This window comes from Centroberyx gerrardi, chromosome 18 (assembly GCF_048128805.1).
Source record: "Centroberyx gerrardi isolate f3 chromosome 18, fCenGer3.hap1.cur.20231027, whole genome shotgun sequence".
In the NCBI taxonomy this organism is placed as follows: Eukaryota; Metazoa; Chordata; class Actinopteri; order Beryciformes; family Berycidae; genus Centroberyx; species Centroberyx gerrardi.
The window spans coordinates 17,902,641-17,923,795 of record NC_136014.1 but is presented as its reverse complement, the minus strand read 5'-3'; the positions used below and the strand labels follow the sequence as shown (position 1 = coordinate 17,923,795).

The 21,155-nt window shown below is 44.0% G+C and overlaps 1 protein-coding gene across 2 annotated transcripts in view; it reads right to left on the bottom strand.

Moving 5' to 3' along the window:
• Nucleotides 1–15,380, bottom strand: part of runx2b (RUNX family transcription factor 2b) — a 41,099-nt gene extending 25,719 nt beyond the window's left edge. Inside the window, exons 1-2 of one of the 2 annotated variants that reach the window (XM_078289845.1) lie at nt 15,255–15,380; nt 14,913–15,036 (exon numbers count right to left, since the gene is read on the bottom strand). In XM_078289845.1, coding sequence (XP_078145971.1) covers nt 14,913–14,970 — 58 coding nt within the window. In that variant the 5' untranslated portion in view covers nt 14,971–15,036; nt 15,255–15,380. Of the gene's footprint in view, nt 1–14,912; nt 15,037–15,250 lie in introns of both variants that reach the window. The other variant, XM_071923342.2, reaches the window with a different exon arrangement.
• Nucleotides 15,381–21,155: the final 5,775 nt, after the last annotated feature.

The window sequence follows — 21,155 nt, the reverse complement described above, 5'->3', positions numbered from 1 at the left end:
TGTTCAAGTTTAAACTCTGCTGTTTGATGTCCCGGAGATGTGAGGGAGACAGCGGAGAGGGGCGTTAATGTGCCAGAATACGCTGTTCAATCAAAAATACCACTTCCCCGCTTCAGTGTCCTGGTTTTAACCCGGCCAGCAATCAACTTTTGATTGAATGTGAATGTTCCAACATTCATACACAGAATGGTGTATTTTAGTACTGGACGTATCAGATATTTGACTTACAACTTATCACACTTAATATTAAACAGACTTAATATTGCGAGTAATGAATATAACATAATGCTGTTCAATCAATAGGACTGCTGCTCGCCTGGTGCACAGCTGGATCGTCTCTCTCAGCTCTGGTATTATTCATCTACTGTGTTACACTGGCTTGGAGTCATTGCACAGTAGGAGAAGTCACTAACAGTGAGGAACCACAGTATACCACATTGAACAGAATGTTCATTTTGTGATTTATGGTAATATTGTATTTCTGCTCCTACTGCCACAGTTTCAATTATTTGTTTCCAATAAAATCAAACTCAGCTGACGCTCGCTGACTAATTCTGCTGTGGAGATATCAAGCACGTAATAAAAATTTCTGTTCCCGTTCCCAATGGGAATGACTAGGACAGTGAGAACCACTAATATGCACACACACACACACACACACATGCTGTGTATAACCAAGCAGAATCTCTCTCTCTCTTTCTCTCTCTGCCCTCTTTTTCCAACTGTATGTCTGTCAACCTCTTTACATCTCTCTCTCTCTCTCTCTTTCTCTCTCTCTCACACACACACATACACACACACACACACACACAGAAAGAGAAAGTAAGCGGAGAGAGGCCCACATGCCCTCACTATTAACAACACCTCATTAGGAAAGATGACAGGACACACAGAGCTCATTGTTGACGGCAAAATGTAGATAAACACACAGTCAGTCCAGCAGTTTAGGCAGGACACACCCATACGGGCACACACAACACACACACATACACACATGCACGCACACACACACACACTTTTACATTCGACTTAAAAGCAACTCCTTCATGTGAATGTAAAATAAAGCAGGGGTGAGCAGCGTTACGCTCTCTCTATACCACTCTTCCTCCCTCCTTCTCCTTCTCTCCAGCGTATACTCTCATCATTCAAGAGGAAAAGTACAGCCACTTAAGACTCAGGATTAGGGCTCCATTTCACAGTGGTGCATTTTTCAAGACACTTAATTATAGCTTTCTAGAAGAGGGGCTGTGACGAGGCCCAGGCTTTCAGCTCTAACGGGATGTTTCCATGTTTGGCAGGCCACCAGCCAACCGGCTTGCCAACCGACCAATCAGTCAGCCCACCGGCTAGGCGGCTAACCAGCCTGCCAGCCAATCATCCAGTCAACCAGCCAATCACCAAACCAACCAGGAGGGCAGCCGTCCAGCCAGCTAGCTAACCAAACAGCTCGCAAACCAGCCTGCCGGACAGACAGACAGACTGATAACCAGCCAACCAGGCGGCCAATTAGTAACGCAGGCGGCCAGCAGTGCAGAACAGGGAAAAGGAGGATGATGATGATGGCCAGAAACCCAATTCCTCCTTACCTCATCAACACGACCTCGCCGACTCACATCCACGCACTGATCCCAGATCACGGCTAAGCCCATAATGACTGTTTGTCACTGAGCCCGTGACATCACCATGAACTGTTCGGACAAGGAAGGCACGTTCTGTGGTGTGTGTGAGTGTGTGTGGGTGTGTGTGTCCCTGTGTGAGCATTTAGGTGGTGTATGAAGAAGAAGTGTATTAAGAGTTTTGTATTAGGCTAGGCAGATGACCTAAGAGATGGCCAGGGTGACTGTATCAATACACCTTTGGCTTTTTATTTATTCAGTGCTCTCTCTCTCTGTGTGTGTGTGAGAGAGAGCGAGAGAGAGAGAGAGAGAGAGAGAGAGAGAGAGAGAGAGAGGCAGACAGAGAGAGAGAAAAAATTAGAGAGTATATTCTGCGTTCAGTTTGTCTGATATTTCACTCTGTTCTCGAAATGGCAGAGAGCAGCATGGAAAGCCAGGCAGGGAGAGAGATGGAGGGGGTGGCTGCTCACTGCTTGTGGCAGGAGGGGAGGAGGGGGGGAGGGAGAGGGGGGTATAAAGACAATTTCCTCTCTGCTCTTATTGCTCTGACTGTCTGCCGCCTACCGCCTTCATGGAGGTCCCTAATTGAGATCACTTGTACTTAAAAATAGGAACAAAAAAGGAACTTCTGTGGGTTGGGAGATGGAGAGGAGAAAATAAAGCAGTAATATGTGACGAAGGCTGCCATTAAAGAGTCCCAATGATAGATCTGAGCGACTGGGGCAGAGAGCTGAGACTCTTTCTGCGTCTGCCAGGGAGCCTTCAGATGTTGACGTGTCACACACCACCTGCTGTCACAGCGCTGTGTGTGTGTGTGTGTGTGTAAAATTGTGCATGTGTAAGTGACTGTGTGTTTAAGTGAGCGCGCGTGTGTGTGTACATGTTTTGTGTGTGTGGGGCTCTTTGATGGGATAGGGTGACAGTGCCCGGGGCTGAGTCCAGAAACATGCCAAAAAGGGGGATTTCAGAGTTTCCACTCTTTTGTGTATGTGTGTGTGTGTGGTACGTGTGCAGAAAGTGTGTACGTTACAGTTTGTTTTTAAGTCATAGCTGCAACAAAATATCGTTACAGTCATCAGGCATATTTGGCCGCTCCATTCTATGCAGCCTTTGTGTCATTAGCTACGCTAGTATTAGTCCTTCACTTTAATTCAGGCTTTCCACCAATCAAATCCTCCCTAGAGCAGCCTTTCCCAGACTCGGTCCCAGAGTATCCCTAAGGCGTACTGGTTTTCCCTTAAAACCATCTATCACTCAATCAGGTCTGATCGTGCTATTAATCAAACAATGAGCCCGCTCCTTGGAGGCTAGTTTGAAGGATTGGCTTGAAGGAAACTCAGCGTATCCAGGAGTGGTACCGCACCGCGGCTGGGAACGGGAACCCTGTAAAGAGCGTTTATCTTGGACGGAGAACCTCTGTAGGTGCTAAAGACAATACAGACACTTGGGCTAGGCCAACATTCCACTTTACACTTTCCCCTTCCTCTGTGTATTTCACTGGTCTACTTCCCCTCTGCAAACTAGCCGGCTAGTTTCAAAATATTTATAGTACATCTGCAAGACATGCTGTTCTCATGTATCCAGGACCGTTTAGCCCCGTATTCATTATGCGAGGTAAAACTAATACCAGATTTATAGGGGGAGATTTCTCTCTGTTCTCCCTGTCCGTGTAGTAGATTGAGGATGATTTATGTGAGGTAGGGAGGCACAGGCGAGATGGATAGAGTGACTACAGAGAGAGGCAAACAGGCAGCGCCCCAGACTAGCGCTCGCAGGGGGGCTATCGGCTATCACTCGTCTGTTTCCACTGCCCCGGTTTCCCCCCAGAAGGTAAGAGAGGACCGAGGTTTGGAGGGACACAGGCAGGAGACGGGGAGGGAAACGGGAGGAAAGGGAAGGAGGGAGACAGGAGACAAGGATGTATGTATGTATGTATATGCATGGAGGCAGGGTGGAGGAATGTCCAGGTGCACTGGGTCCAAACCAATGTAAGGAACTATAGAAGAGGGCCAAACCGGGGAAAAAAAAGTCTGTCGCGGATGCTCAATTGCACACAGACATAAACATTTAACTATAGACACAGTAAACCCACGCCTGGAAATGTACTGCACGCTAATGGTTTTTCTTGTGTGCAAATGTATTGAATATATCTGTTTAGCTTGGCCACCTTCTCAGAATGGGTGGTGGATGCTAAGAGAATGGCCATTTACTGACGGCAAGCGAGCCCTAAAGATGAAGTTCGCCTGGCACTGCTGCGCTTCACTGCTCTGTTTCAGGGGGGTAATCTACATCAAAACTGTCAGTCAGTCAGTATGTCCAGCACTCAGAAAACAGCCAATCAGATAAACAGGAAATGAAAATAGCTCTGAACGGTACCGGGCAGGCACCACAAGCAGCCGCAGCACTGGGCGTGCATCGAGCAACAGCGCTCCGCTTCCGAGGGTTTGGATCTCGCTCTCTTTTTCTCTCTCTCTCTCTCTCTCCCCCCTGATCTCTTCCTGATCATCGTCCAGCTCCCTCTCATTCACCGTGGAGCCGCTCCAAACTACCGAGCCTGAACTCTGCAACCTGGAGCCGTACACACTAGATTGAATTCCACACCATTTAAATGTCAAAATGGCCCAGGGAAGCCTTGGCCTGTGTAATTCCGATGACTTGGAGAGGCTTCGACACGGGGCTTTGCGTGTAACATCGGATGCCCCGTGCGCCTCCGGGTGCCCGCCCCGAATCCCAGCGGAGTGTGCTGAATGAGTTAACGAATGAAGCTGACAGCGTCACGGCTGATCCAGTTCACTCAGATGGACCTGTGCCTAAAGCCTTAGCCTGTAATTACAACGAGGCTATTAGGCTACTGGTCAGCGATGACTCACACCAAGGTGGGGGTGAAGAGGGGGAAGGGGACGGGTGGATGCAGTTCACTTTCATAGCTTCCAGCCAGAGATGTGCTCAGACAAATCAATTCCAGTCATCTCTCAAAGAGAAGAAAGGGTTTAATGAAAAAAACATCTTGAATGTTGGGGGAAAACATTATTTCACAGCAGATAAATGACTATTGTCTGATTATGTGACCTGTGACCTTGTTTTTTCCACACAAGTCAAAACTCTCCGGTTATTCCAGGACAGGGCCTTTTCATGTCGTGTCTGCTCTGCCCCTAGCTGAGATTCAGATGACGCCAACTTTATGGTATTAAAACGAGTCCTGAGCAGGGAGACTCAGTGACTGCTGAGTCCCACGGGGAACATCAATTACATTGTGAAACGCTGTCCTTCAAATGTGATCCATTCTGTGGTGTTGCGTTATGGCATAGTTGAGAATCTGAATGTCACACACATAAAAATCCGTCTCTGGCAACAGGGCTGTTGGGATGTGGTCTCGGGCTGACAATTAAATTGTCCGCTTGGAATATGCTGTCACTGTGGAAGCATGAGATTTATAGTGAATAATTTCACTAGAATTGATAATGTTAAATGTTTAAACTGGATTTTATGGCGTCATAGATCATTGTGATAGATTCTGGCATCCCAGAGGGACAGAAAACTGTCCCCAGTAGTTGCAGAACTCATTTACAGACCATAAAACAATTAAACAAGCTCTAAACAATACAACCTCCTCTCCTTAGACCTTGTTGTAAAGAGTATGCTGTACCAAGTGTTGTTTTAGCACTATTGTATAAATAGTGGATAAATAGATAATTTCTGAAAAAAGAGGCAAAAATCGGACTTCTCACAAACCACAAAGTATTATCAAATTCCAATTCAAAGGTAATTTGAATTGGTGATTGCTTCTTTCAGTCTAGCGAAGCAACTTCTGCCTTTAAAGAAAGCCACAGAATCATGAAACAGCTATAGAAGAGAAAAAGCTGCAAACATTAAATCCATGTTTACATACTGAGGGCTTTTTTTTATTTATTTTTTTTTTATCAGTAATCACCTCATACTGTGAGCCTGATGATTGGGTAATATATATGACAGGCCCTTAGGGTGTGCTTCTGCTTTTCTCTCTCTCTCTTGTTTATTAATGTGTGTGTGTGTGTGTGTCTATAGTAGGCGATGTGCATATGTGTGCATATGTATGTGACGTGGGTGTGTATGTATGTGTGTAGCAGTAAAGGGGCTGGCTCAGAGACTCTGGTTAACCAGACTATAATTTGGAGGCCCAGTGAAGACTCCCAGCAGCCTCTCACTGTTTGTTTACCAGAGAGACCAACTCTACTGTTTCTGCTGCTTTTGCAGGGTCCGGGAGGGAAGGGCCACAGCCTGTGTGTATCTGTCTGTCTGTGTGTGTGTGTGTGTGCATGTGTGTGTAGGTGTGATGATGTGTGCAATAGACCATTCATGTGAGAGTGATATATTGTAAAATAGGTGAAGCCAATGCCGTCTGTGGGTTTGTGTGGGAGCCTTTAAGTGTTTTTGTTCAGTGTAGCCACATTCGTTCTGAATTTCTTCAGTCTTAACTAATCCTCATCCGGCGCTTTTGGGTATTACAACAGTGATGTTGGGGTAATATTAGGGTAATGTTAAGGCCATTTGGACTATCAAATTTCGTTAAAGTAACATATTTTGTATGTCACACTGCTTTTTTGGCACTCACAGCAGGAAAGGAATTAAGTGTTCCCAATTAAGCTAAAGAACAGCGACATCCCTCATTCCCTGTTATTTTTCTCATACATCTTTAAGCTACAGTACAGTAATTCAAGGCAGCAATATACATACATCCCCCTTGTTTCCTGAAATGGTAGCTTTGTCATGAATAAGAAAACAAAAAGAGCTCAACTTCACACACAAAAAAACCTCTTGCGTTAAAAAATGTTTGTCAGCAAAAAATGACTGCTATTTTTGTTTGTGCCGAGAGTAATTCTCCCGAGACTAAACTGCACGCTTTCTGTCCCAATTGGGCTTTTTTTTTTTTTCCTTCCACTCCCAAGCAGGAATAAAAAGAAAACAATACAATTCAAAAGACCAGAGCTCCTAGCCTGTCATTTAGCTGTAACTCTGAATTGTCTTTGCTCTCTGTGAGCTGTTTTCTTTCACACACACAGAGAATTGTTGCAGCATCCTAAAATTCCATGACGAGAGAGGAAGAGAGAGAAAGACAGAGAGACAGAGGAGGAGAGGAGCTTTCAGAATATCACTCTAATAAAATATTCCTGCTCCTCTGGGATCTCCTTTGCTCATTCAGCATCGGGAGAAGTTAGTGGAAAAGGCCTGTTATTGGTCTTGGCCCAAAAAGAGCGAGAGACAGAGAGAAAGAGTGAGAGAGAGGAGAGAGAGAGAGAGACCTATTTCCTTTGGGGAAAGACAAAAAATAAAGTTGGAGGAGAACAGAGCAACAGTTATTGATGGAAAACTTTTAACAGCAAATACAAAATGAACTACAGACTACTGTAAGAGGGCAGCTTCCTGGGTGAGTGACAGGATTCAACTAGAGATCGAAAGGCTGTTCCACTGAAGATCAGGCAATATACTGCAGACTTTGATCACACAGGGCTGCTTGTTACAGCAATAGGATGCGATTGAAAGAGAGTATAAATTGGAACGGATCAAAAATTAACATAAAAGTGCCAGCTACAAGGTTTTACAAGATGCCTGACTCATAGGAAAGAGCAAGGAAACTACCTGAAATCTGATTTCCATTTTTTTTTTGCAGTTTTTGGACATTGCTGTACCAGCAGAAATCGTTTGAAAGTTTGTTTTTTAGCACAGAGCGTACAGAGATTTTTCAAACTTCTGGAAATCTGCAGCAAGTTGCCAATGTATCAAAGTTGTGAGACGGATAACTTAACCTCTGAGCTTTTCAGTTCTTTGTCCCACTGATCTGCGTGTTTGTTTGCAGGTCCCTTTGTTTCCTTTGTCGGTAATGGAGCAGGGGGCGAGGAATCCCCATCTCTCTCTCTCTCTCTGTGTGTGTGTCTCTCTCTCTCTCTCACACACACACACACACACACTCTTTCTCTCTCTCTCTGGAGGCCACTTTACAAATGAGAGCTGCCATTGCTGGCTTCCCTCTCCTCCCCAGAGACTTGTCACTATCAGCTACACACCCCATTGTAGAGTTCAAAGACCAGCATCCTGCTACACACACCTACACACACTCTCCTTCTAGCCCCTTTGTGTCTCTGGGGCATATTTAATTTCACTGTGTGTGCGCATGTGAACACTCTCCTGCCTATTTAAGTGTGTGTACGGCTGTGTGTGTGTGTGTGTGTGCGCGCGTGTGTGCCACAGGTGGTAAGGTGCTGGTGACTCTGGCCTGATTATTGCGGTGACCAAAGCAGCGCCGCCTCCCCTCCCATTTGTCATCACCCTTTTCCTGAAAGCGTGGGTGGGAGGGGAAGGATGGAGGGAGGACAGGAGGAGAAGGGGAAGGAGGAAGGGAAGGGAGAAGAGGAGGGCATGATGGTAAATGGCCACCCCCGCAGTGCCAGATGGGAGGTGGTTTGGTTTGAAAGAGCCGGTCTCTTGTGTTGCTCTTATGCTATGCCTCACGAGCGCAAGCCGATCCTTCCCTTTGTATCGTATCTCTTTCTCTGTTTCACTCCCACTTTTTCTGTCTTGCTGTCAAATTCTCTCTATCCGTTTCCCTCTCTCTTTCTCTTTCTCCTTCTCATACACACACACACAGTCTTTCCCTTTCCTGCCGATGGTCGGAGTCAACAGATCACCATAAAAGGCTTGCGTGGGCGTCGCCGGGTGGGTGGGCACTCTGATTTTCAGGTGTGCATTTGATCTGCTGTGTTCACACCTCAGTGCTGGCAGGGGGCCCAATGTGTGGGCAGGTAATTTGAGCAAATTAGGAGATGGGGCCTGTGTGCTATTAATGACACCCCATACCCTCTACTGTACGTCCACCTATTGTTCCTTTCTCCGCACACACCTTTCTTTTCTTCCGCTCTGCGTCCACCCAATCCCATCTGCGCCTCCCTCCCAACACCCACCCTCGGCCCCTCTGAATGCATAGTGTATGGAATGCACATGCATACACACACACAAGCGTAGACACACACACACACACACACACACACACACACGGTGCGCATGGGAAGGGGGCGGCAGGAGGGGGGATTGGTTCCAGGTGCCAGTTTGAGTGAGAGCATTAATCAACCAGACAGATCTTCCTGTCACAGACACCTTGAGCCCCCCCATCTCTCTCACACACACACACACACATACCCCCCCCACACACACACACACACACACACACACACACACACACACACACACACACACACACGCACACTGCTGTACATGTATACACCTATCTGACATACACTTTACAGTACTGTGCTTACATAGTGGTCGCTACAGAACACCCTGACCATTACTCTGTGACACTGGCACATACCAAAATGTCACTTAGAAAAACAAAAACACAATTTCTCTTTCAGTTTTCCTTTTTTTTTAATCAATGTTCTGAGTGATAAATGATTATGACTTGTGAGAAAGTGAGCGTTGAGATGTGCGTCTGAAGACACGTTGTAACAGGGTGTACTTATCCGCTCTGACAGTCCCAGTGATCTGCTGCCAAGCTATTGATCATAGTCAGAGCTCAGTGTAACTCTTTGATGCTCCTTCGCTCCTCTCATTTCACCTTCTCCCTCTAAAAGCCCAATCCAGGGTATTAACATTATAAGAGAAGCAACATCAGTCGCAACTGGATCTGAATTTTGCATCATGGCAGGAACCGAAAGTTGAAAAAAACCCTATCGTTCTATGTTTACACACTGGGTGTCTATGTGAGACTATATGTAGATCATCTAAATTGCTTAAGAAAATATGGATTGTGGCTCTAACACATCCAAGGCGTACTGCTCTTTTCGTGACCTGTTGGTAAGTAGGCTTATATACTGTATTTGGGAGTTCTGCCTCAGTCAGAGGGGATCCCGCATTCCTTTAAGATTAAACTAACAAGGGGAAAAACCTGCCCTTTCTCCAGCGTGGGGCAGAACAGGTAAGGCCTTGTGTAGGTGCTGCGGCCGCACTCTCACTCACATCGTTACAGGCCGAACCCAAACATCCAGGAGGCTCGACACTCCATATTTCCCCCCTTATAGAAATACGGACCGTGGAAGCGAAGCCGCCTCTCGCCCTCTCACAGAGAAGCGAGAAGGTAACGGTGAACAATGCTGTTCTGGCCTCCTGGGGCTTCAGTCTGCTGTATTGGCTCGGTCCAAAGTCTCAATATTTTCATCGTCTGTCTTAAATAACTCTAAAATATAATCCCGCTGAATGCTTAAACGGAGGAGAAACAATATAAAGTGTCTAAGACAGAAATGGCAGAGTGAAAGAAGTATGCGATTCTGAGTTATAATACTGGTGTTCTGTTTCATTAGAGTGAACTGGTTCCAAGATAGACCAATTTTCAAAGTGTTAGGTAGTTACTTCCTCTCTGAGGGCTTATATCGGATAACTGTAATTCGCCCAGCATGATGCAATTGAAATGGATGAAGGGCTACAGGATCTTGTAAAGTGTGAAAATAGCACAGTGCAGCATTAAAAGCTTCACAGGCTAACGCAATGGCATTAAACTACCTGGTAATTATGGCGTATTCAAAAATCATAGCTGTAGACCAAGTGGGAGTCTGCAGAGCTTTCCAAAAAGATACAGTTTACAGAGGTCTTTTTTTTTTTTCTAATTTGGCACATGGCTTGACTTAAACACTGCAAAGATATTGAACATTCACATTGACTAGTCCATACCTGGGGATGCGCACGCCACAACTACGTGCAGACTTCCGGGGATGCGCGCGCCACAACTCCGCACAGACTTGCCAAAAATGCTAATAAACAGCATAAATTTGGGAAAATCGAAAAATCAGCTTCGTCAGTCCCTGCCTATGCCAATGCTCAATGCTCATGTGCAGTTTCAGATTGATTGGCCAACCCATTGAGGAGCAAAATGGATGCAGACAGAGTTTTCCTCATTTTATAGTAGGATTTATGGGAAGATTTAGCTTGTGAATGATCAAAAAGCATAGCACGCTAACACTCGCAGCACAGAACAACTAGGCATTATCAGTCCTTTGAGAAGATTGTTTATGGGTAAAACCTGTGTATATACCAGCACTTTGAATTGAGAGAAACTTAGAGTAAGCAAAGTCAATTGGCAGATATCCTTACCATAATACTGTAATTAGCCCTGGAGCATGTGGATAGCAGCTACTGTATATGAGGATAAAACCAGGGATAACACACAGTGCCTTGGGAGTATTTACACTGTGCTCTGCGTTTGTTGTTGCAGTCTCCACGTTACAGGAGCGTATGTAATCTCACTCTGCCGTAAGGCTTTTTTTCCTCCCACGTTTCACTAACTCCTCAATGCTTTATTTGGCAAGAGGAGACAGAGATTGAATATGAATCAGTAGTTCGGAGTCGATGGTTGACTGATCTGCTCTGATCTATTCATGATCCATGTATGCTTGTTGGATATGAAATCAATTAACATTATGAGAGCAAAGTTGCAACAAAGCATGCTGTGTATTAATCAATCAAACTGTTTTTATAAGGGACTTCATCAACAGATTGAATAGTTATTCTTTCTCACCATTTCAGATGTGACAATGAAAGAAAATACTTAAAGTAATTTTAATGCCTTACTATGACCACCCAAATACCTAAATAAAACACAAACACACAACTTTCTCCACAACTTTCACAGCCTTAACAGCAAGAATTATTTCAGGCCATTACGATCACAGGTTGTAGTGTTCCCATGGCACACACATTTAGACCTTAATAACTGCCTACAGCCTACATTTAGGGCCATAATCAACCACACCATTCAGCGCTACTACAGGCTACTGAACACACAGACCAATTAATCTATCTTTGATTAAACACTGATCACATTAACAGTCTACACCTCCCTGATTACCCCCAGGAATTATGCAGACTAATGCGAACCTCTAGCACTAATAAGTCCTAATAGCTGGTGCCTTCATCACTGTGCAATTCGCAAACACACATGCACCATTTTACTCCATCAATATGACCCTGCTGGGATTAAATAACATGTTTGCCTCAGAGGTACAATTAAGCAGCGCTAAATAGAGTTCCTTTGAGCCTGGAGTTAAGGGAAGAGTCTTCACTGCACAGTAGCAGCCAGTGAAGCGCTCAGATTTTTCCCCCTGGCTTTTTCAAATTACCTATTGATGAGTGGGCTTCACGTCTCCCGGGCTGGGGAGGAGGGAGGATGTCTGGTTCACTTTTAAGATGTCTCCTTACGTCTCCAAGAAGCAGGCCTGTGGTTAGATCTAAAGGCAACACTTATGCAACAGAAGCTGCCTTTCTCAAATACATATACGGTTTCCCTGCAAATTATCGGAGATTTTCTTTGGGGGAAAGTTTTCCGCCCCGAGTCTTCAGATATTTACCCACATCGTCCCGCTGTCTTTTGATCGTGTTGATTTGGGGTCCGTCTGTGTAAGCATTTTTTTTTTCTCCTGCGACTGCACAACTTTACTAAACGATAATTGCTCCCATGACTTAATTGTCTATATGTAATTAAGTTTGTAATAGAGAAAATAGGCACTTAAATGTTCCCCAGAGAGGCACGGTGGTTGAGTGGGTGCCACACATGTTGAAGATTATTCCGCCCTCCCCATCTGCCAGTATGAGAAGTTATAAAAAATGTATTTGAGCCAATTAAATGAAAATTGCTTGATCTAAATGCCAAGACAAATTTTAATGAGCCCTTTTCTCAATCTGAGTATTTGCCCTCTCCCTCAATCTGCTCGATTTATCGCTGGGAATGTAAACTCAGGCCTAAATTAAAAATGTCCTTGAAACGCAAATCTATGGGATTGGAGTTATGTGGCTTTTTAACCAACAAAACAATATTTTCTAACTTGTCGTCTCAGCAGCTGGCTGACAAAGTATAAAAAGATCCAGGAGAAACATGTGAATAGAAGCACTAAAAAATATAAAAACTAAAAAAAACAACAAAACAAAACAAAGCAAGACTTGACCTCAGTTATACAATTTTTTTAAATGAAAGGCCACATTAGATCATACTTTTCACCAAATGGATTTAACTTGTGAACAACCGACAAGGGAGGATAAATCCTGCTCCTTCTAATTTGAGATGAACAGAAATAAATGTATGTCAAAATCACTGTCCTAAAACTTACAGTATATCCAATTTAAAGTTCAAGCCCAATTCAATTTGATAAATGCTCAACAATCAAACACAACTCAAAAAAACTTTCACCCAGTCTCCGTAAATCCTCGTCTGACCAAAACAAAAATGTTTAGATTGCCAAGATTTTCCAACCCTCATATTCTACAATTCTGTTTTTCAAATTATAAATATAACAGAAAGCGCTCGTGGTCTTAGGCTCCAAAATCACACTGCGCTGTTAAAGAGCATCTACTGTATGTGTGGTTGCATTGACAGATTTTCTAACCAGATATCCCCAAACCAAGACAACATCAATCGACCACTTGCCTTGTTCATTGATCAGCACAACATCAATCAACAATACATTGATCGATCACTGATCATCTTTTCTCTCAGGCAGAGTCTCCCCTCCTGAACATCAGCACACATCTGCTCCCCTCTCTCTCTCTCTCTCTCCCTATACTACAGCATGCTTTCAATTTCCTGTGGCGCTGGTCCTCTCCACGCTCTCCTATGGTTCGACCCCAGAGACACACCAAGAGGTCAGAGGTTAACATGGTAATAGGTGGTGGTGATTGGTAGAAGAAGCTCACTCTCCCTTGGCTTTCAGAGCATATTAAGCCACCGTGCTTCTGTGGAGCAGGAGAGCGAGGCCAGCACAGCTGTGTCTGACCACGGAGCGTTCCCTCCGACTTCTTAAAAACATCTTTTAAACATTTGATTTGGACAGAGGAGCGGAGGCTATGGACCAGAGCGAGAGGAGGAATCTATTAAATTGAGCCTCTCTCTCCGTGTGGCATGGGAATGAAAATGTTTCTGTTTGAATTTCAAAATTCATCTGGTAAACCTAAAACATCATTTATTTTGCGCTGATTAAATTAGATTGTGTAAAGAGGCTGTCACAATAGAATACGCCAGACCCAAAACAGAGGCCACAAATTACAACACACAAGTTGGCCTCCACAGGTAATTGAAAATCATAAAGTTGACACCGGGGCCTTATTTATCCCTTGATATCCACTGCTACTGTTCAGAGGTCTTGAATCTATTATAACTCTTCTTTTCTATAGGTTCACTCTGTGAGTCGAGCAGGATCACCATCTTGAATATGAGCTCGGTCAAATATATTGAATAAATTGAATTGAACTGAAAAGAATAATTATACAATTCTTTGAAAAAACAAATATTCATTCGTGAGGAAAATATATGTAGGTGTTTCAGGAGGGTTTTGTCAACAAATCGATTGCCTGCTTAGTCCATTTAAAACAAAGTGTTTTCTATCAGCTGAAGGCTGTAGGTAATATGTATCTGTGTATCAAGACCTCATAGGCAAAAAAAATTCCTACTTTCTCTTTTCAATAATTTGTGGAGAAGCAACAACTCAGAAGAAGATGAGCTGTATAAATTCAAATGAATTCCAGCACTTGAATTATGAATTCAAAAAATTGGAAGTTGACATGGAGTGACTTCTTGCTGAATGCAGATTTATGTCTGTCAACTGAATGTTCTCTGGAGGATGTAGAGATCTGCACTCAGCAGCCTGAATGAACAAGTTCAGTAAGTTCAGAAAGACCTTTCTTGGCAAACTAATCGATACTTCTGCCCTACGCACTTAGACCCAACACAGACACCCAACACAAGCTCTGGGGGCCAAACAACCCGGTAATCCCACATCTTGTTTCAATGCTCAACTGTAAACTCTCTCTTGCGCAGTGACTGTTTACGTTTGTCAGAAATATCACCCATGCTTTTGTTTTTGGTTCCGCAATGGCATCGCTTTGTAAATCTAGGGGTATGTTGCACAAACATGTCATCTGCCCCTTTCAGAAATATTTATAAACAATACACAGAGTAAATACTGGAATCTCTAAATGCGGAGAGCGTTTTTTTTATATTTGCGCACCACAAAACCCTTGATGATAGTTGGGTCTTTCTTCCACCACAAAATCTTGGACCTTGATAGCAGGGTCTTCAATGACCTTAGCTGATCCCCTCCGCTCAACTGGACCCAAATCCCCAAACCCCCAATACAGATCCAAAATCCGTAACCTTGACCCAAACCCTTTCCGCCTCTTCCCAAACCTGAACACCTGACCCAAAGCTCTACCCATGACCCAAGCCCCTAACCCAAATGCAAACCCAACTGCAGACACAACAGTAATCAGTCAGCGAGTACTCACCCCAGAAGAAGTTTTGTTGACATGGTGTCACTGTGCTGAAAAGACTGTTAGATGCCATAGCCGCCTCTGGTTGCAGCAAACCCCACTTTTGTTCCTCTGTGGTTTCCGTGACCCTTGACACGTCCTAAACCAAGAGCACGCAGCATGTCATGAAGACGTTAAAAAAAAAAGGAAAAGCCATCCACAAGAAATGCTTTTTCGTATCAACTATTTAGATGACCACAAGTAACAACCAGGTCTGGTTTTATAGAAAAAAAAATGAAGAGGCAAATATCGCCTCTGCGGATAGATCAGATGGTGTCGGACTTGCTTGCTTGGCGAGTGTGGTTGGAACGTACTTACTCGCTTAGCGCCGTCCTTGTGACTGGTGCTGGCCCGCGACGATTAACCATTTACACTCCAGGTCGCCCTCAAACACCAACCCCGAGCCGCACGTCTGTGGTTCTGTGGTTGTTTGGGAGGCGAGCAGAGCCCTCACACAACCCAAAAGGCACCAGCTTTAAAACTCGTCTCTTTCCTGCCCTCCATGTGCTGTCACTGGAGAGCCTGGGTCACATGCCCTCTGACGTCATCACGGCACAACAGTTGAGTGGGACAGCCTACCGTTGTGGCTTTCTTCCCTCTCCTCTCCACTTTTTTCCTCCCCCCTTTCTCTTCTCTCCTCTTCTTCTTCTTCTTCTTCTCTGGCTCCCTCTCTCTCTCTCTCTCTCTCTCTCTCCCTCTACGCGTGGTTCGGCAGCTTTTCCAGGCTCTCTGGGGGATCGGGGTCTGAGGCTCCCATGAGTCAGGAGGCTTCAGTGGGGGCAGCTTGTTCAACCGCCCAAGCCTCCTCAGCATATGGGGAACAGCGCTCTCTGCTTTGCCTCCCTTCACGCTTTCATCCCCCCTCCCTCTCTCTTCCTCCTATTTCTCTCTCTCTCTCTCTCCCTCTCTCTCTCTCTCACTCACTCTGCTGCTCGTTCTCTCAATTCCTTTAACTGGCTGGCGCGCTGCTCCTGTCTGCCTCTGAGCAGGGAGAGCTGAGCTTGGTAAGATTTGAGGGTGTGAGTGAGGAGCGAATGGCTGGCTCGGGGTGTGAGACTGGGTGTTTGCGTGCAAGCGTGCGTGTGCGGCGTGTGTGTGTGTGTGTGTGTGTGTGTTTGGGGGAGGCAGGAGGGGAGGTTGGTTGTCTGTGTATGCATGTGTAGGAGAGAGACAGAGGGAAGAGAGAGACAGAACACTACTGGGCTGGGTGAGTGTGTGTATCTGAGTGAATGCCAGAGAGAGAGAGAGAGAGAGAAAGAGAGAGCGAGAGAGAGAGACAAGCGGAGGTGGTGTGAAACTCAGAAGCTGCTTATTTACAGAGGAGTGTGTCTGCAGCGCTGGTTCAGAGTCTGTGAGCGTCACTTTTGCAGCGTGGATTCTTTCTCTCTCCAAGTCTCTTTCTTTCTTCTGTTTCACGCTCTTATGTCTTTATGTTGCTGTGTCACAAACAGTGGTTATGCTATTGCGTGCCTATGTTAAGTAGTATAATGTTTGTGTGTGTGTGTGTGTGTGTGTGTGTGTGTGTGTGTGTGTGTGTGTGTGTGTGTGTGTGTGTATGTGCATGTGCGCACGTCTCTACTGTGCTTTAATTGGCTCTCACAGAAGCGACAGACGGGGGCGATTCCTGTAAGAGGCCGTAAATCATGGCCACCTGTCTCCCCTCTGAAAGAGATGCCTTCTCACTCTCTCGCTAACACTCGGACACACACACACATGCACACACACACACACACACACACACACACACAGACACCCTGCAAGAATGGCCTGCCAGCCAGATCCTCTGCAGTGCAGGCAGCTCATGACAATCACCCACGATGAATCATCACACAGACACACGGCCATGCACACACACACTCATACCCACACCCACACACACATGCACACACACCTACACACACACACACACACACACACACACACACACCGGTGGCGTCTCATTGCGTCTCTTTGATCAGTGATCACAGGTGTTTGTTACAACAGATCAAATATGCAGACGGGGTGTTAGTATAGAAGGAGTGGAATGTGTGGAATGGGATCGGGCGTTCAGTCAGGTTTGTAAGTGTTCGAGTATCACAGTGCTTGTCATTAGCCAGTGGGCAAGGGTGACTAAGCAGTTTCAAAGAAGTGGAACATTCACTCCGACTCTCTCTTATCATTTTCTTCAGGCAGTGGAAATTTACCACCTTTCAATCAATAATTTGCGTTAACCTACTGTGCTAATCACAGGGTATTCTGTTCATTTGTAGCCTGTCATTAATCTGTCGTAATAATATATGATCAAATTTTTTAGGCATAGATTCACCATGTCTAACCTTTGTCTTTAAGTATCAGTAAATGTAGTATTATCACAGTTAATTTAATGCTGGAAGCAACAAGTAAAAATTATTCTAACTGTGTAAGAAAAAATGCCATTACAGGTTTGAGACAAGATAGACAGTTGATGTGCAATATTGATGTACATTTATATTGTTATATTTTACAATATAATTACATCACAATTACACCACTAAAAACTGATTTATAACACAAATAATAAATAATACCCCTATTTGGACAGATTAAGTGAAAGTGACATTAAATCCAAATGAGGCTAATCATCTAAATTTGTAATTGAAAGTCCTGCTCTGTCTTGCATACCCAGGGGATATGAACTCGTTTGAGATCAAAAAAACATTTGTCTGAGTAATTAAGTTGTACCACAAACCAAATAAAAATATTAACTTTATTTTGATGTTATCTGTCTAAATGCTGGCGGGGAAACTAATCAAACTAATCATTCAGTGATGGATTTCTAACATTTATTTCCATTAAGGCAATCTTCATCCATCTTCCTATAGGTTTAGATTAAAAAATGGAATAAAAAAACCTAAAACATAAAATATAAACAATCCCCCAAAATTCTGAGGCACAACAGCAATTCCACAAGTCTTTGCCACCTAGCTTATTTTTGTGCAGTGAAACATTTTCCTTGGCCCAGTGCTTTGTCAATATTTGCTGTCTAAAACAAGAACATGCCTCTTGAGTTGCAGTGCATGTTACAGAATCCTTAGGGAAGGGCTATTCAAATGCTGCTATTGGCACTTAGCAAACACATTGAAAATCATAGACCATACACAGTATCTACTTCCAATCTGAGATTTAATGTACTGTGTCATGTAGTTTTACCTTTACACTAAATATATTCAAAACTCTTCAACAATTCTCTTCCTTAATATTTATTAGATTGCGTATCATCTGGATCATCACAAGCTTTAGATTTAGTCAGATTTGGCTATTTCTGTACTTGATACTAAGGTTTAATAATAATAATAATATTTGAGACTGGTGTATAAGGATATTGCAAACTGATGCTTTGCTGTAACTTAACAGAAGCACAAAACTGGAGGCTGGGGTGTTGTTGCAGGACAAAGCACAGTGCTGATGTGAGTTCCACCACGCCACAATAAATTACCGACATTTTGATGGGAATATAATTGGCACATCATGATTGAATCTAAAACATGGAAACAGGGCAAATGCCAAATAAAGCATAAATGCCAAAACCAAGTCATATAGCATGAAACATAACTTCTTGTGTGGCATGAAATGTGGTAAACAATCTTGATGGTGAAAATGTGATCTATGATGATGTTGAAGTCTCAGATATCCCGGCCTGAATTCCTTGTGAATTGCAGAGATTGCGACTGAAAGGAATGTGCAATGTTTTCGTCTGATACAACGGCAAAGTTTGGTTAAAGTCGGCCAAATATTGTTTTGCTTGCCTAACCCTCGGTCAGTGGTTCCTCTGCATTAAGATAACCACAACTAACCCTTTCCATAACCACAACCTTGACCACAACTGTTGCTCTTGCCTAGACTTAACCAAACAAACCCTATCTAACCCAGGGAGCATGCAAGTTAAATTAAAGTTAAATTATTCAGTTTTCATGGTTTTCTTTTCATGCGTACTATGGAATAATGTTCAAATGTACTATGGAATGATGTTCATGATGTTTTGAAAATAAATGTTGTTTAGTTAATTTATTGGTTGAATTTGAAGACTAAGTCCTCATAGGCAGAAGAGTCACAATACTGGACCCTGATTGGCTATCAATACCAGATCCTCTAATTCAAATCAGGTAAACCTGCTGCAGGGGGTGGCGGTGGGTCTGGTGTGTGGAGTGTGTGTGTGTGTGTGGAGGGGGGGTTGCTGAAGCCTTGCCTGATTGGAAGGATTTTTAGCAATTGCTTAGTGAAAGGAGCCAACCAAGACTGAGTTCAATAACTTTATATTTAACCGCTCTAAAAAAAAAATCCCATTTAACTATGTCTACATTAAACATCTTTGATCATATAGATAAATAGAGGAAAATTTGAATCCCTCTAACAGGGCCCCTTTAAGGAGGGAGGTTTATTCAGTATGTCTCGACACACGACTTGAGGGAGGTACTGCCGACTTTGAAGGCTCTTCAGTTTGTTGGAGGGGCAATTTTTGTAATATATGTAAGCTTTACAGAAAAAACATTGTGAAAAAATATTGTGAGAACAAGTTTTATATCCTGACGACAATAATGTTAAAGGTTGGAATATGATGCTGTTTCATCCATTACTAGTTCTCCATTGGTGGTCGTACATTATACTTAATATACTTGAGTGTGTGTGCATGTGTGTGTGTGTGTGTGTGTGTGTGTGTGTGTGTGTGTGCAGAGCTGTAGGCAGGGATGTGAGGAGCTTGGCCATACTCTGAGCTCTGGCCAAGGTCTGCCCTGAGGACTGTGGTCTATGGCCCACCCTGCCAGATACTCTCTCTCCTACCACCAAGGACCACACACCTTCAAATGGACTCACTTTGTTATCACAAGCTCTCATAGAAACATAATAGAGGTATCATGTGTTGGAACATGCTTAAAGTTACACATGCTATTAACACAGAGTGTAATGTAGTGCTGCTGGGTAAAATGGTGGACGATTTCCTTGTTTTGTCCCAGCATATGAAATGTGCAGTGCACTGTTTTCATAGAAAATGATTTCTTGCAACAGAGTATTTCTGGAAAAATATTGGGGGATAATGACACCTAAGATGGGTTAAAATTAACTCAAATTGAGGCTGGGTGTGTAGGGCTGTCTGTATTCGTCTCTCTGCAAAGGCTAAAAATGACGTGACATAATTAGCCCAGAGCAGACATTACACACACGTAGGTATTTCAGTATTAGAAAAGGAAGGGCTTATTAATAGCCGTTTTGGCTCGTGCTGTGTACTCTCTCTGGCGAGGCATCAGAACGGCCCGGCCGGGCAAACAGGCAGGTACAGTGATTCACTTTAACAGGCGACATCTGTAAAACGCCAAGGTAGTTTACACTGCGGCCGAGCCCGAATTAACATGCTTTCATTGGAAACAAACACCACTTGCAATCAGCTTCTGTTGGCTGCTGTGCCACTGGTGTGAACGTAAATATCTCCTTACAGCACTGCTCAGGCAGGAAAGTGACCTGCAGCCATAGAGCGAACCGAGAGTCATGGAGAGGTTCGCTTCAACGTGGTCCAAAACTCATCTGAGGGGCGAAACTTAATCTACGACCCAGCGTCGCCAAAGAGGATGTTGATGTTCTATGTGAATTGTTTGGTATGGTACGGTATGGTATAATCTTAATGAAAAGTAGATATTTTTCTTTTGGAGTCCAGCAGTGGTATCTACATCTTCCAGTGACTTCAGGTCCTTTCTTGTGGTGTCTGGACAGCTGTTTTTGGAGTCACAGCTTTGAGGGAAAATAAAGTCGGCCTTTAAGTAATAAGGGGAAATGTTTAATATCGAATGGCGCGCGCACAACTTAAACACACATTAAAAATAGCTCTTACAGTTGTGATTACATAAAATTGCAAAAGGGGAAAGTCAGATCATTGGTGGAGGCTGCGATGAGGAGGCTGTGGCTGACCACTGAGAGACTGAGCCATTTCTTTTTTCCTCCATTCCTCATTTTAATCAAGGTCCCGGTCCAGGATAAACAGCGCCTACCTACACTGCAGTTCAAACAGCAAGGCCCACTGAGACCCAAGCGATGATTTCTAAACGTTCACTGACAAGTTGGTTTAATTTGTGTGCTAAGTAGATGGGGGTGGACTTATATATATCTTCCTAACTTGGCGCACATACCGCCGTACCACCATTTCTCCACCTCTGTGAAACTTAATGATACTTCTCTGTCTGAAAAGCACACTGGTCCTCCACAAGTCCTGCT